At 42.0% G+C, this 16,284-nt stretch overlaps 1 protein-coding gene across 6 annotated transcripts in view; it reads left to right on the top strand.

Annotated features, from left to right (window-relative positions):
• The window catches only part of PTPN2 (protein tyrosine phosphatase non-receptor type 2), a 76,752-nt gene that overhangs the window by 42,439 nt on the left and 18,029 nt on the right, over positions 1-16,284 (top strand). For all 6 annotated transcript variants that reach the window (XM_060170230.1, XM_060170235.1, XM_060170234.1 and 3 more), the window contains exons 4-5: positions 5,677-5,775; positions 10,183-10,320. In XM_060170230.1, the coding sequence (XP_060026213.1) occupies positions 5,677-5,775; positions 10,183-10,320 (237 nt within the window). The remainder of the gene's footprint in view (positions 1-5,676; positions 5,776-10,182; positions 10,321-16,284) is intronic.

The raw sequence follows: 16,284 nt of genomic DNA, 5'->3' as shown, positions 1-16,284 counted from the left end.
GTTTGAGATTTTTAAAGAACCCATTTCAGATCAGAATAACCTGTTACTGAAAGTGAAAACCATTGAAAATGGTAAGAAGATATTCAAATTAATGTAACTATGAACTGTTAGACTATTTCTAATTCACAGGAAACAAGAATTAATTACTCTTTTTTTTTTTTTTTGCGGTACGTGGGCCTCTCACTGTTGTGGCCTCTCCCGTTGCGGAGCACAGGCTCCAGACGCGCAGGCTCAGCGGCCATGGCTCACGGGCCCAGCCGCTCCGCGGCATGTGGGATCCTCCCGGACCAGTGCACAAACCCGTGTCCCCTGCATCGGCAGGCGGACTCTCAACCACTGCGCCACCAGGGAAGCCCTAATCACTCTTTTTTACTTGAAGTAAAGCAGCTCCTGTAAATCAAAAAGAAAAAGAGAAACAGTCCATGAAAAAAACTGGCAAAGAACATAAATTCGCAGTTCAAAGAAAAGAAATAAAGATAGACAATATACATATGAAGAGATGCTCAACTTTTCTAGTAATTAGGGAATATAAATTTAAACCAGCAATCGGTTACCACTTTTCTCCTGTCAGATCAGCAGAGATTTAAAAGTTTATAACACTCAGGGGTCTAATACGTAAAGACAGAAAGATACATGTGAGGATGTTTGTTACAACTTCATTTTAATAGCACAGGGCCAGAAATAGTAGAATTGAAGCAGTCTGCAAGGGGCTGGCTAAATAAATTATACATGTGCTCTTCTTACTGATTATTTCTGGAAATTAGGAAAAAAGAGAGACTTTAATTTCCCATTTTCTGTAATATTTGAAGTATTATGTACATTCATGTTTTTAATAAACTCATTTTTAGAGTTAAAAACATTTACTTTCTATTTGGAAAAGCCATAATGATAAAAAAACAGAAAAGAATAATTAACCTAGATTCCTTATCACACCCTTTCTTTCTTTTTTTCAAGTCTTTTTTTATCCATTCCTCTTTCTCATCTTTAGTCTCTAAAAATGCAGTTGTTTCTCAAGATTCTGACTTAGGTTTTTTCCTCCATCCAGTCTACACTCATCACTTCAACTCCCTGGGACCACATTTTGAACCTTCGTATCTTAAGAAAGAGGGTAAACTCTGGATTCATGGTATCTGTATTTGAATCCCAGTCTGGCTGCTTCGTTGGATGTTCATTCATCCAGCAAAGCTTTGAGTACCTACTTTGTGGCAGCATCGTTTGAATAAAACAGCCATTCATAAAACTGCCATTATGGGGGCTTCCCTGGTGGCGCAGTGGTTGAGAGTCCGCCTGCCGATGCAGGGGATGTGGGTTCGTGTCCCGGTCCAGGAAGATCCCACATGCTGTGGAGCAGCTGGGCCCGTGAGCCATGGCCACTGAGCCTGCACGTCCGGAGCCTGTGCTCCGCAATGGGAGAAGCCACAAGAGTGAGAGGCCCGCGTACTGCAAAAAAGAAAAAAAAAAAAAAGTGCCATTATGAACTTCACATCCTAGTGGGAAGTAAAATTAACAGCTAGCAGCTAGCAATCTTTTTTTAATTAATTAATTTATATATATATATTTATTTTTGGCTGTGTTGGGTCTTTGTTGCTGCACGTGGGCTTTCTCTAGTTGCAGGGAGCGGGGGCTACTCTTTGTTGCAGTGCGCAGGCTTCTCATTGTGGTGGCTTCTCTTGTTGTTGAGCATGGGCTCTAGGCATGCGGGCTTCAGTAGTTTTGGCACATGGGCTCAGTAGTTGTGGCTCACGGGCTCTAGAGCGCAGGCTCAGTAGTTGTGGCGCACGAGCTTAGTTGCTTCATGGCATGTGGGATCTTCCCAGACCAGGGCTCGAACCCGTGTTCCCTTCATTGGCAGGCGGATTCTTAATTACTGTGCCACCAGGGAAGTCCCCGACCTAGCAATCTTTTATTTATTATTTTATTGAACTATAGTTGATTTACCGTACTGTGTTAGTTTCAGGTGTACAAAAAGTGATTCAGTTATATACACACACATACATCTATATCTCTTCTTTTTCAGACTCTTTGCTGTTGTAGGTTATTACAAGTTACTGAATATAGTTCCCTGAGCTACACAGTAAATCCTGTTATTTTATAGATGGTAGTGTGTATTTGTGAATCCCAAACTCCTAATTTATCCCTTCTCCCCTTTCCCCTTTGGTAACCGTAAGTATGTTTTCTGTCTGTGAGTCTGTTTCTGTTTTAATAATTTCTTTTGTATCATATTTTAGATTCCACATGTAAGTGATATCATATAGTATTTGTCTTTGTCTGAATTACTTAGAATGATAATCTCTAGGTCCATCCATGTTGCTGCAAATGGAATTATTTCATTATTTTTTATGGCTGAGCAGTATTCCATTGTATATATGTACCACATCTTTATCCGTTCATCTGTAGATGGTCACTTAGATGTCTTCCATGTCTTGGCTGTTGTAAATAGTAACAGCTAGCAGTTTTTAACACTGTTCTATATTTTATGTTTTGTATAATTTAAGCCTCAGGATAACCCTCTGTGGTAAATACTATTGTTATCCTTATGTTAACACGAGGAATCACCTAAAAAGACAAAGGAACTTCAAATAACTTTACCAAGGCCATGCAACAAGTGGGATGAGGCCAGGATGTGAAGCTACACGGTCTCCATAGACTGCATGGTTCTGCTCTTAATTATTCAGATCTGCTGCCTTGAAACTACTGTGTGACCTTGGACACATTACTTATTCCCCAAGCCTGTACTGTCGTCCCTTGGTATCTGGGGGGGGTTTGCCTCCAGGATCCTCTGCAGATGCCACAACCCATGGGTGCTCAAGTGCATAGTTGTCCTACTCTGTCCTTGGGATTCCACATATACAGATTCCACCAATCACGGATCATGTATTAAGTTTGCCATCTGAGGTTGGTTGATTCTGCAGATGCGGAACCCATGGATAAGAGGGCCAACTGTATATTTATTGAAAAAAATCTGCCTATATGTGGACCCCCGCAGTTCAAACCCATCAAGAGTCAATTGTGTACCTATATTATTGATATATATCTCTATTATCTATAGAACAATGCTGATAAAAACTCATATAGTGCCTGGTACTATGGTGAGTAGTCCATGGAGTATTTATTGTGGCATTTGTTACTGCTTTTTATTGGTAGTAGTAATGATAGTAATAACCCTTTTATAAAACATTATAAATCTCATCACGTAAAAGAAAATGCCTGACTCATACCCTAGTGATCTCATTTAAACCTCCTGTCCATGTTGGAGAGCTTCTTTGTGTCCTGACAGAGTCCCACCCCTGCCTCCACCCCCTGCCTTATATTTTTCAACATCCATTTGGGTGTTTTTACGCACGTGACCAATTGATGTCACAAATTCTGCATTTTATATGTCAAACTCTTTCTTTCTTTTTAAACCATGCCAGCCGCCTTCCTATTTTTCTCATATGGGTTAAAGCTGTCCTCCTCATGTGTCCTTTGTTCTTCTTTCCTTTGTTCTGCTGTCTTGCCCTTCTTCAGAGCTCTCTTGAATTTTATCTGCACCAAAGTGGTAGCTTCTTAACTTATTTCCTTGTCACCAGTCCGTCCTCCCTAATCCATCTTTAACAATTCCACCAGAATTACTTTTTGTGACATACGGATCTGGTCGTATCCCTTTACTCCTTAAAGAAGAGTTCGGTGACTATTTCTTGGATTCGAGACCCTCCCGTTCTGCAGGTGCAGTTTCCTACCATGTACCTCCATGTTGCCCTCAGCAATCTAACTGTCTTTTCCCAGATGTCTCCTAAACTTGCACATGCCTTGCCTTATGCTGGGAATGGATCCTGATTCCCTACCCTTCCTTCCCCCATGTCAGTGCCCTCCTCATTTTTAAGGCTCTGCGCCAGTATCCTTCCTACTCCTGCAGACCTGATGGTTTACCCCTTACTGTTGTGGTGCTTGATGTGTTTCCGTTCCTTGCCTCTGTCGTAAGCTCTTTGACATCTGAGACTGCTTTTGCCTTTGTATCTAGTACGTTGGAACAGAGAACACGCACAGAAAATATTTCAAAAGATAGAGAAAACCAGAGATGCTAAGTGTTTATTAAAACTGCAGTTGTTCTCGTTTTCCTTTGTTGCTTATTATTTTTGTCATCTTTTCCCTCTGAGTTTTATGAAAACTAAAAACGTATATATCAGTCCCTTGGTATAGATCTCCATTTTGCACAAGAAAAATAGGTAGTATTGCTGGTAAGTGGAAGGGCTGAGAAACCCTCTCCCATTTCAGAACCACTAACAGAATGTGCGTGTGTGTGTGTGTGTGTGTGTCTGTGTGTATGTGTGTGTCTGTGTCTGTGCGCGCACGCGTGCATGTGCGTGAACACACTAAGGAGCAACTTCGTTGGTGAACTGATCTGTCCATTTTTTTAGACAAAAGAAACAGCATTCATTTTACTGGGGTTCTTCTCATTGCTGTTTTACCTTCACACTGTTTGGTTTTGGAAGTAACTCAAGCATTGGATAACATGCACCAAAGGAGGGGAACAGTCCCTCAAACCTGAGGGTGCAGCTCCTCAGGATTCCCAATCCCTTTCTAGCATTTGTATAACTTAGAGCTTAGAGTTTATTAGTTCAAATAATATTTACCCAACACCCACTACACACCAGGGATACAACTGCCCTAAAGCTGCTTTCAGTGTAGCACCACTTGAATTGCCTTATTTTCCATGTGGAGCTGAAGCTCTAGTCAGACCTGGCCTCCCAGTGTCCTGCGAGGTGAATGCTTGTTGAGTTACTGGAGGTACAGTCAAACCTTGTTCATGTTAATCTTTACTCACTTAAAATAGTTAAAGTTTGGGCATGGCCTTCTCATCTCTTGTTTGCCCTTTATTCTGCCCTGTGCTACCCATTAATCAAAATGTGAAGGTAATTGGAAATTCATAATATGATTTGATTTTTTTTCCCCATGGCAGTATTGTGATATGCACCGTTACCCCTTTTAACTCTGCTCTTGAGGTTACACATTCTCTGGTTTTGTAGATTAACAGTTTCATAGTGGTTCAGGTGCTTTGAAATTTCCGCTTTTTCTGGAATTCTCTTTGTAACTAACTTGGGTTGGTTGCAGGCCAGTGCTGGCACAGACTTCCTCCTTTGCAGGGCTGCCCTCATCATGGAAGGCAGGGCCTCTCTTTCTGCGGCAGAGACTGGAGGGGACAGAAATCGCCTTTGCCTGCCTCCTTTACAGCTAGAATACAACCCGTAGAACTTGGCGCCTGCGATTTTGACCCTGGTTTGCTTACAGGTTGTGCATGAGTACTACAGCCACCTTAGGATGGCAGTACCAACAAAGCAGGTGATGTTAGTGACAGGTTGGGAGTACTGTCCCAAGCCCACTCCTCTTTGGACAAAATCTTGTCTTGACGTTTGTTCCTACCCAAGCCTGGTTCTCCAGCCCTCAACTCTGAAAGTCACCTGAGAGCCTGAAAATTTTTCTTTTCTGCCAAAGTAAATAAAAGTCAGTTTTGATCGTTGATAATCAGTAATCCTAACTAGCACAGACCTGTTTTTAGTTCAAGTGGATTTAAAGTCTCGATTTACTCTTTATGATCCGATACACTGTTCTCAGACGAGAAGCTTCCCTGAAGGAGTTTCCTCGGAGCCTTACTCTGTCCCCTTTCTCTTACCCACTTTTCCTTCTCTGTTCTTACAGGGTCCACTTCCTAATACAGGTTGTCATTTCTGGCTCATGGTTTGGCAGCAAAAGACCAAAGCAGTTGTCATGCTAAACCGAATTGTGGAGAAAGAATCGGTGAGTAATACTTGATATTTACAACTTAGTGTACTGCCTGTAATTGTTAACTTATAAATATTTTCTTATTTCTTTTGGGATATTCATTCATTAGTTTTGGCCTTTAATTGCTAAAGGCTAGTGGTCAGGGTGATTCTGACCAGAAGAGCTAATGTATCCTTTTCCTTTTTTACCTTAAATATTTAAATAACAATTGCGGACCACTACCCTCCAAAATATAAGTATAATGGAGCCAGTATTGGCTAGTAGTGGTATTTAGATCTTTGGAATCTGTAGACTTTATCACAATCTTTACAATTTATTATTATCAAAATCCTGGAAATTTTATGAAAGATTAAAGTGACAGGTTTCTAAAACCTTTATAAATTACCATTGGCTCTTAGGTCACAAGGCAGTAAGTATGGAAATGTATAAATTCATTGACATTTGAAGTGCAGTCTAAACCCAGTGCTAATTAGTGGTGTGACGTTGGGTAAGTCTTTCAGCTTCTGTGGCTTTAGGGTCCTCTTCTGTCAAACATGCAAATTGGAAAGTATTGTCTGTCAGGTCTCTTTCAGCCCTGAGGTCTTAGACTACTCTGCTTTTCAGGTTCCTGATTCTTCCTTTTTAAAAAAAAAAAAAGATTTAATTTTATTTATTTTTGGCTGCATTGAGTCTTCGTTGCTGCGCACGAGCTTTCTCTAGTCGAGTGGGGGCTTCTCTTGTTGTGGAGCATGGGCTCTAGCCCTGCGAGCTCAGTAGTTGTGGCACATGGGCTCAGTAGTTGTGGCACATGGGCTCTAGAACACAGGCTCAGTAGTTGTGGCACATGGGCCTAGTTACTCCGCAGCATGCAGGATCTTCCCAGACCAGGGATCGAACCCGTGTCCCCTGCATTGGCAGGCGGATTCCTATCCACTGCACCACCAGGGAAATCCCTCTTCCTTTTTTCTAAATTAATAGTTGCCAGTTTTCAATGGTGGTGAAGGTTTTTCTAGTCTGTTTCAGATCTGAAGTGGCGTTAACATACCAGAGTATCCAGCAATGTCAGCGTAGTCGTTTACACTGGTTTTCGTGCTTCAAGTGATGGGGGCTCTATCAGTTGGGACATTTTGAGCAGCGTTGCCAACTAGAGGATTATAAATGTCATCCCTCATTCTGCAGTATAATTAGTATAATAAAAAGATAAGACAGGGCTTCCCTGGTGGCGCAGTGGTTGAGAGTCCGCCTGCCAATGCAGGGGACATGGGTTCGTGCCCCGGTCCGGGAAGATCCCACATGCCGTGGAGCGGCTAGGCCCATGAGCCATGGCCGCTGAGCCTGCGCGTCCGGAGCCTGTGCTCCACAACGGGAGAGGCCGCAACAGTGAGAGGCCCACATACTGCAAAAAAAAAAAAAAAAAAAAAAGACTTCCACCAGAAATCATATTTACGGTGGTTGGATCTAGAGTCAGATTTAATTGTCTGGGGGAAGGTCACCTTGTGGGTGGGGGCATGTTTGTCAGCGTAATGATGGTGGCAGCTGTTGCTGGTCGGTGTTTAGCTCCTTAATTAGGGGATATAAAATAGTGATATTCCAGGATCTCTTGTTGGAATACTTCTATTAAAAAAAAAACACAACCTCCCACTCTTGTTACTTGGCCACTTTTATTTATTATTTTTTAATTAATTAATTAATTTGTTTATTTATTTATTTATGGATGCGTTGGGTCTTCATTGCTGTTCACAGGCTTTAGTTGCAGCGAGCGGGGGCTATGCTTCTTTGCGGTGTGCAGGATTCTCACTGCAGTGGCTTCTCCCGTTGCAGAGCACGGGCTCCAGGCACGCGGGCTTCAGCAGTTGTGGCACGCAGGCTCAGTAGTTGTAGCTCACAGGCTCCAGAGCGCAGGCTCAGCAGCTGTGGCGCACAGGCCTAGTTGCTCCACGGCATGTGGGATCCTCCCGAACCAGGGCTCGAACCCGCATCCCCTGTGTTGGCAGGCAGACTCCCAGCCACTGTGCCACCGGGGAAGCCCCTTGGCCACTTTTAAATAGGAAAAGCAGTTTTCAAAAGAAGTTGATTCCCTAGTGTCCTCAACATGTGACCACTTAGGTTTTCTTGGTGTGGGGGCAGGGCGGGAGGGCATCAGGTACTGTGAAGTCACGGATTCAAACATCTTTGATTCATTTCACTCCATGGCAGTTATTATCCTTATTTGTAGTCAGATTGCTCCTTCACTGGCCAGCAGGAAGCTCTTCAAGTTGGGCCCTGAGTTCTTTTACACAGACCCAAGAGTCTTCATAGCTACTTGCTGTCTGGAATGACTCCATTATTGCAGGCTCATCTTAAACTGTTGTGTAAGAATCAGCCATTTCTTTAAGGGGCCTTAATTTCTTTCAGTGGTCAGTGATATTTCAGGGTCACAACAAAAATAGGGATGTTTGTTGCCACTGGGTTGGTCTTTTCAGTGAACAGAGCTAAGGAAAAATATGTTTCTGTGTTAAGATAACACAGCACTAGTGTTCATACTGATATTTCTGATTCAAATTTAGGCCTATAGGGGTTGGCCCAAGCCTTTCTATCCTTTATATCTGTTACAGTGTTTTCCATACCATGAATTCTGGTTCTCAAAGACACTAGTGATATCAAATATCTTATAGTGACTCTTTTACTTTGTCTGATATTGCACACAGAAAATAGTCATAATAACAAAATCAACTCCATCACCAAAATAACTACTGAAAAAAAGTTTAAAATGTTTTGTTTTTCCCATTCTGTTTTTTTTAAAGTTGTACTTTATGTACATTGTCAGAGTTTATAGCACATTATACTCTGTCCCTTATGCCCCTTTTGTGTAAGTCTGTATATGTTGAGGTGTCTCTCCAGTCATTTTGTCTGTAGGTTATACTCCAGAGGATCCTGAGGAAGGACTCATGGGCACCATAGTCCCTGATGTCTTACGTGCCAATGACAGTTCATCTGCTGGCTCAGTGCTTAACAGTCAGTTTGGCAGAATATAAAATCTTTGGCTCATATTTGCTTTTCTTTGAACAACTTAAATGTATTACTCCATTTTCTTCTGGCATTACAAATTACTGTCAAAGTCAAATGGACATCTTTATTTCCTTTATTAATCACTTATTCTTTTTACCTATGTTACCCAAAGGATTTTTTCCCTTCAAATCCCAATAATTTTACCAAAATATTTCTGTGTTGGTCATTCTGGGTCAGTTTGTCCAGGGGCATAGAGTGCTTTTTCAGTATGTGATTTCAGACATTTTTTCTTTCTTTAAAGAAAAATTTATTGAATTATACTTGTTGACATTTATTCTGTTCCCTTGCTTGCTTTGGTGTTCTTTTCTTGGGTCCTCCTATTATACATGTGTTAGATTTTCTTGCTTATTTTTTATGGTTGTCACATTTTCTCTAATCCTATTTGTCTCTCTCTTCATTTCTTTTTTTATTTTAAAAATGTCCTCCTTTTTCTCTTAAGGCATCATCTGTTGTGTTTAGTCACATCTCTTTTCCCTAGTTTAATTAATTAGTCTTTGTTGATGAAATGTGTTCTGTTATTTCTGAATCTTTTTTCTTTTCTGTCACCTCATTTCTGAGTTGTTCAAATGTATGCTCTTTCACTTCTTGTGCCATTTTTTAAATGTCTTTAAGCTGACCTTTTGAAGTGTCAGCTCATAGTATTCATTTGTTTTGGAAGCATTTTTATTGTTTGTTATTTGTAGCTATTTGTGATTTCGAAAAGGAGAAATGGCCATATTTTACAAGGATGTTTTTCTGGTGTTTTTTCCTAATGAAATGACTCTAGCTCACCTTACCTCAGCCTGCTGGCCTCATAATTTGGCTTTTGGGAAGATGTTTTTATTGTCACAAATACAAATTCCATGTCAATAGTTCTGCCAAAAGGTAACAACTCTAGGTAAAGGGAGCTTATCTTCTAATTCTTTCCCCGACTTAATTTTAGTAAATAGGTATGTAATGTTATTTCTAGATATGTAGTAGTATTTAGTAGCAGATTAACGGGTATTTATGGAAAATACTTGTAAAATAAAGCCTTTTCAATACTGTTTGAAGATAAGATTCTTGTAAGAGTTTGATATTTATAGAAAAATAGTGTGAATGCCAGTATGATGATAAAATATACGTTACCCTGCTTTAGAAATGACTAATTGATTTTCATTTTATGAACATGATATCTGTTTATGGGTTTTTTTTTAGTGTATAAGTTAGAGGAACATTTTACAAACCTGCTTTTGTAAGATGTCAATCTTATTAAAATACATTAAACATCAAACGTAGTGTGACTGTTCTTAGATTTGGGTACTTGAAAAATATATAGCGTGTGTGTGGTTTGTTTTCCTTTCCAGCTTTTTATGGTTTCATTATGTCTATAAACTAAAAAAAGTCATATGCATTAACCTAAATTCTTAAATTTAGGTTAAATGTGCACAGTACTGGCCGACAAAGGATGACCGAGAGATGCTGTTTAAGGAAACAGGCTTCAGTGTGAAGTTCCTGTCGGAAGACGTGAAGTCCTATTATACAGTCCATCTGCTGCAGTTAGGAAACACCAATGTAAGACTTTTCATGCCCAAACTATGGGGCTTTATATGATGATTTTAAGGATTATTCCTTGTTCTTAGATATGAAGTTTGCGGCAGTCCATTCATTTCAATAATAACCTATAATAGTGTACAGCCATAACCTTTTCCTTATAGATTTTGTTCCTGTATGTGGTAGCTCTCTGAGGACTCTCAAGAAACCTTAGAAACTAAGAATTTTAAAGTTCAGGTAAATATTTGAGGATTCAGAATAACTTACTAAAATTAGTCGGGGATTAAGAGAGAGGGCTTTAGAATCAGGCCAACCTGGATTCACATCCAGCTCTGCTACTTAGTGTATCTGCTCCCAGACCTCCTGAAGTCTGTCCTCATCTGTGGGATGGAGATGGTGGTGCCTCCCTCTCAGGGCCGTTGTGGGGTCGGGTGAGGGTGTGTGTGCAGAGGCACTAACACAGACCAGGTACCCTGTAAACGCCAGCTCTGATACTTACTACTGTTGAGAGTGTTGTTAATTCAAGGGATTAGTCACACGGAAATTTGTCTTTATTGAACTGGTGAAAATGGTGAAGTAAATTTACCATATGGTCTCAAGAACATTTACTTGGATTTTTTTCCAGAAATATAAGACTCGTTCCTGGTACTTGGTTGAGATACAGGTACAGGGTGGGTTGTGAGCCTGCTGTTGTCAGGCTGAAGATTGAGATACTTCTTCCCTCTTCCCACTTACCTCTTTGCCTTCTTTGGTTCGTAATTAGAATAACTAGAAAATATGAAATAAGAGTGATTCTGAGATGCTCTCAGAAACTAGAAAAACTACAAAATAGGAAAATGTTTGCCCAAAAATGGCTTTGGGAATGTATCTAGTCTAAAGTGAGATACTGTTTTAGTTAACTATTAAGTGAATTGAGTGATTAACGTGTGATCATTAACCAAAAAAAAAAAAGCTTTGTAGCGAAGGGAGATATATACACTTTTTAGATATGCAGAAGTACCTTTTATGGTTGATCTCCTGAAACACCTCTCTGTTTTTTATTACGTACTATAAGTACAGATGTGTGCCGAGTGCTTCGGGCCAGGTCCAGCTTCCATGACTTTCATAGCTAAGCTTATTATGGGATCTCGTAGGTCATCCAGGGAGGAGGCTTCTTTATGAATCTCCTCACTGTATTTATTTTGCACCAGTGATTCCAAACATACATACAAACGTACATACATTTGCATGTATCTTAAGCTGCATTGAAATACATCAGCTACTACTTGGTCCTGGGTTGTCCAGTGCTAATTCCCAGAAACAGAGCTGCGTTTCCATAAAGTTCTCATGGGTCTTGGAATCATCTTCTCATGGTGTTTACTGATCCCAGGTACCTCCTCTGCTTGTGGCATTAAAATTGATTTAGAAGGAGGTGGGCATAGGTGTTTTTCTCTGTCCTGAGCATTGATTACACCTCAAATAATAAGATAGAATAACTTTTGTATTTTCTTTATCACTTTGCAAAGTATTTTCACATATGTATCATTTGTCCTACAGTCTTCCTAAAATGTGGACAGAGTAAATATTCTTAATATCCCTGGTTTTCATACTTAAAAAAAAATAACCTGAAAATCCATGAGGTTAATGGATTTTTTTCCATAAATAGATTACTCAGTTAATAAGTGAAAAACCAGAACTCAAATCCAGATCTCCTAACTTCTAATGAGATGGGACCAAGTCTTTTGAAAAAGATGCTGATTGTTGTAAAGGAAGATCCTTGGTTCTAAAGTTTCTGAAGTTGAGGCCGCTCTGGGAGCAGGCCAACCCCTACGTTTTAATTGCTGGCAATTGTGTGATTTCTTACTGCCCTGGGTTCAGAGTACACCATAATTAAATAGCAACAGTTTATGTTCTATTTTACAATCTTTAGTAAAAGCTAGGAGTGTTAGAAGAATAAAGTAATGTTTCAGTAGGAAAGACAGAATTGCATTTGGTTGTGTTAGAAGAATAAAGTAGCGTTTCAGTAGGAGAGACAGAATTGCATTTGGTTAAGTATTTAGACTCAGGAACCATGTGGCCTGAGTTTAAATCCGAGCTCTACCACTCCTGGCTGTGTGACTGGTCCCATTATTTAACCTCTGTGCCTCCGTTTTCTCATCTGCAAAACGAGGATGATGACGCACCTGCCTTGTAGGGTTGTTACGATGATCGAGTGAATTAATGCTCTGACAGTGCCTCAGACTCAGTGTGGGGTCTCCTGTTGTCAGCGGCTCCCTTGGAGTTGGGAAGGGCTGCAGGAGCCAGGGCAGCGGAGGACGCGCTGCAGGAGAGAAGGTGATGATGAAGTAGGGGAGGGACAGCCGGCCTCACCTGCAGGTCTGGGTGGAGGTTCCTGAGTTTCAGAGGACCAGGTTGCTTCTAAAGGAGTCTGGCTGTGCCTTTTAACAGATCTGGGGCCAGAGCTGCCTCCTGTCAGGCCCTGCTCCATAGAGACTTCATGTCTGGTGGGCAGTAAAGCACCAGCTGCCCTTTCCAGCGTCGTGATGAGAGCTCAGAGTTTGAACTTCTGGCCCCACGTGAAGAGATTCCATGTCTGCTTTTAAAAGGGGCCTTGTGGCTTAAGCTATGAAGATAGTTTTGAGGGGCTTTTAAAATCCCAGGTCATCTGGAGAACTTGTCTTTTGGGCTTTTCTGTTTAGTTGGCCTTCACCATTTTCAGTAGTGTCCTCGACCAGCTTTATGTGTATCAAGTTCCAGGAAGGCTGTTTTCATGCTGAGTTCTGTTTCTCTGCCTCTAGATTTGCCCAGAGCAGGGTTAGATGCCACCCAGGTGTCCTCCTCTCCTGTCTGTTTATGTCCTGTGCACTCTTCTGTCCAGCTTGTGCCCATTTCTCACTTCAGTCACTTAATGTACCTGTGATGCATTCACTCCTAACAGCTAGGATCTTCTTACGCTTCTCTTCATAATTTAAATTTTACCATTTCCCAGCTTGTGCAGCACTTGCGCACGTGTACATTTTGACATCATAACAAGGTTTTCAGCTCCCCATGGGCAGGGTCCTTACCTGTTGCCCTTGTACCCCCTCTGCATTTGCACCAAGTACCCTGTTCACCACCCCACACCTGAGTGCTTGTCCTGAAACATGGCTTGGTCCTTCCACCGGGGTCTGGGAAGCCCTCCCGTGGCCAGTACAGGAGTCCCCGGCCGGCCCGCGGCTTGCCTCTCGCGACCATGCCTTGGGCGTTGCCCTGCCCCCTGCTTAGAACCCAAGCCCCTTGCCCCCTGCCCTGGTGCTCTCCTCCCCTCCCCACCTGGGAGTTCCGGTCATCTTCCAGAGTGAGTTATGGTGACCACGTATTTAACACGGCCAGTACGGGATCCTGCAGGAGTTGGTGAGGGACTGAACTAGGGCAGTGACCTCAAGGGAGGCGGGGTCGACAAGCTTGCTTCTCTCCAGGTGGAGCGGAAACACAGGTGAGGAGGTTGGAAATGTGGAGAGGTTGATGGGAGCGGATCAGGGGCCGCGGTAAAGGCAGCAGCGAGTGTGTCATTGTGTCAGAGATCACCGCATCTCTTCACATGCCACCACGTGCAGGTGTTGCCTTGTTTACCCTTCACAGCAGCCTTGTGAGATCAGTACTTTCTTAAACCCCATTTACAGGTGATGGAACTGGGGCTTGTGAAATTCTTGGAAACAATCTTGCTACCTTCTTTCTGTGCCTAAAGTGTGAAAATTGGGCCTAGGGCTGTAGAGCTGTATAGATTTTTAAGTAATAATTAGAACATTTATAGTCTTACTCATATTGATAACAATTATAGTTAACTTGCATTTGAATGGCTCTAGACAGTGCACACTTAAATTACCCCCAGGCTCTCAGCTCTTGTACCTACTCAGCTCATAGTTTAGCTTCCTGGCCTCCATGGACCATGAGCTTGTCATCTGATTCAAAGACGTTACATTTAAAATTCTTCAAATAAATGTAAATGAGATTTTGCCCTAAGAAGAATGGTGAACTGCTGACATCTTTGTGCAGAGGGTGGTGTCCATGATGTAGTGCCTTATGGAGAAAACTGGGCAGGTGTGTGCAGACCGGCTGGAGTGGGGTGTGAGGGGTGGCAGTGAGAAGGGACGGAGCTGACTGGTTGTCACAGCAGGACTGAGGGGCTTGGTGACCGAGCAGGAGGGAAGGGTGAGTCTGCTGTTTGAAACTAGGAGTTTGTCAGAAACTGTAGAGTCTAAATGTAGAGACTGTTTGGAATAAAGATGAATTTTGTTTTAGCTCTGTATGCTTTGGAACCCTTTCCCCCCATTCTCGTTTTTTTTCCAGCATGAAAAAGAGGGAAAAGGTATCCAATCCTTCATATAAACTTTTTTTTTCTTGCGGTACGCGGGCCTCTCCCGCTGTGGAGCACAGACTCCGGACGCGCAGGCTCAGCGGCCATGGCTCATGGGCCTAGCCGCTCCGCGGCACGTGGGATCTTCCCGGACCGGGGCATGAACCCGTGTCCCCTGCATCAGCAGATGAACTCTCAACCACTGCGCCACCAGGGAAGCCCCATATAAACTTTTTTTTATACCAGAGTAGTAAACATATGGATCTTATTACTTCTGTGGCCCTTTGGGAATTATGTGATTTTTGTGAGCTAAGTTTTTTGAATCTTGTTTCAGTAGGAGTGAATTAATACAAAATTAACCTCTAAGAAGTTATTTAGTCTGGTCCTACACGGAAGAAAAAGATGGATTTTCAAAAATCTATTCATGAGAAAGACTGTATTATACAGTGGTGAGCATTTCTGGAAACTGGCTTTGAGCATCCCAGACAGTGTGACCTGAATTTGAAAGAAATAAAGAGGCCACTAGTCTTGAGCCAAAACCATATAAGCAAAGAAAAAGCAAGTAGTTGCCCAGGATTGTGGGGTAACTGTAGGTTTTGGGCCAGGAGGTGATGCATAGTTGAACCTACACTGTATAGGCCACACCCTAGGGAACACTTCCCTGGGAGCAGGGCCCTGGCACCACCCCTCCTAGGCCTGGGACCTCCAGCAGGTCCACCTGGACCTGGCTGAGGCCCATGTGGACCAGGGCTGGGCCTCTGTGCATGGTCAGCACAGCGTGGTGGCTGAGGACTGCAGCAGGGCTGCTGTCGGGGGAGAGGGTTAAAGACACCCACTGGAATCTGAGGCCCCATTTAAAGGAAGATGCGGTTGAGTTAACCGTGTGCCTGGGCTGTTGGAGGAAAGGACTTAGGACCCCAGTCCTGTGTGGGTATCAGATGGCTGCCATTTACGGTTTTCTAGAAGGAAGCTACAGTTTAGCCTCCTTAATTTGGAATGTTTTAAACGCTGTTTTTACATACAGTAAGATACAATCTTTTTGATGTATAGGTCTGAGTTTTGACAGTACATTCGTGTCACCACCTGCCCAGTCAAGATAAAGAACAGTTCTGTCACCATCCCCTAGATACACACACGCATGCATGCGCATGCGCACGTTCCTCATGCTGCCTGTGTACAGTCAGCCCGGCCCCACTCTCAGCTCCTGGCTACCACTGGGCTGGTTTCAATTCCTATAATTTTGTCTTTTCCATGCTGTCATGTAAATGGAATCGTACAGTATGCAGCCTTTAGAGTCTGTTGCTTTCACTTAGCATAATTAATTTGGAATTTAAAAGGAAATGTTTTGAATTTTAATAATCGCAATGAGCATTTTAATTAGTAATAAGAAATCTTCTAGTGCCTTCAATGTACTGAGAACCTATGGATCACAGTGTACTTGGAATTATGAAAGCTGGATGTCAAGAAAAATTAGTCACTAAATGCGTATAATTAAAAATTTTTTTTAACTTCTGCACTGTATTTTATCAGTGCTGTACCTCATATAACTGAGTCTGGGACTTAGGAGTCTTAATCTGTACTGAAAAAAGGGAAATATTGTTTTTTAAAAAAAGAAAGCTAAGTTTAATTTTGTAAATTTGTATTGAAAGGTAGATGCTATAAAAGTAACC

This window comes from Lagenorhynchus albirostris, chromosome 14 (genome assembly GCF_949774975.1).
Source record: "Lagenorhynchus albirostris chromosome 14, mLagAlb1.1, whole genome shotgun sequence".
In the NCBI taxonomy this organism is placed as follows: Eukaryota; Metazoa; Chordata; class Mammalia; order Artiodactyla; family Delphinidae; genus Lagenorhynchus; species Lagenorhynchus albirostris.
The sequence above is the reverse complement of the archived record's forward strand: the minus strand, read 5'-3'. Positions and strand labels throughout refer to the sequence as shown.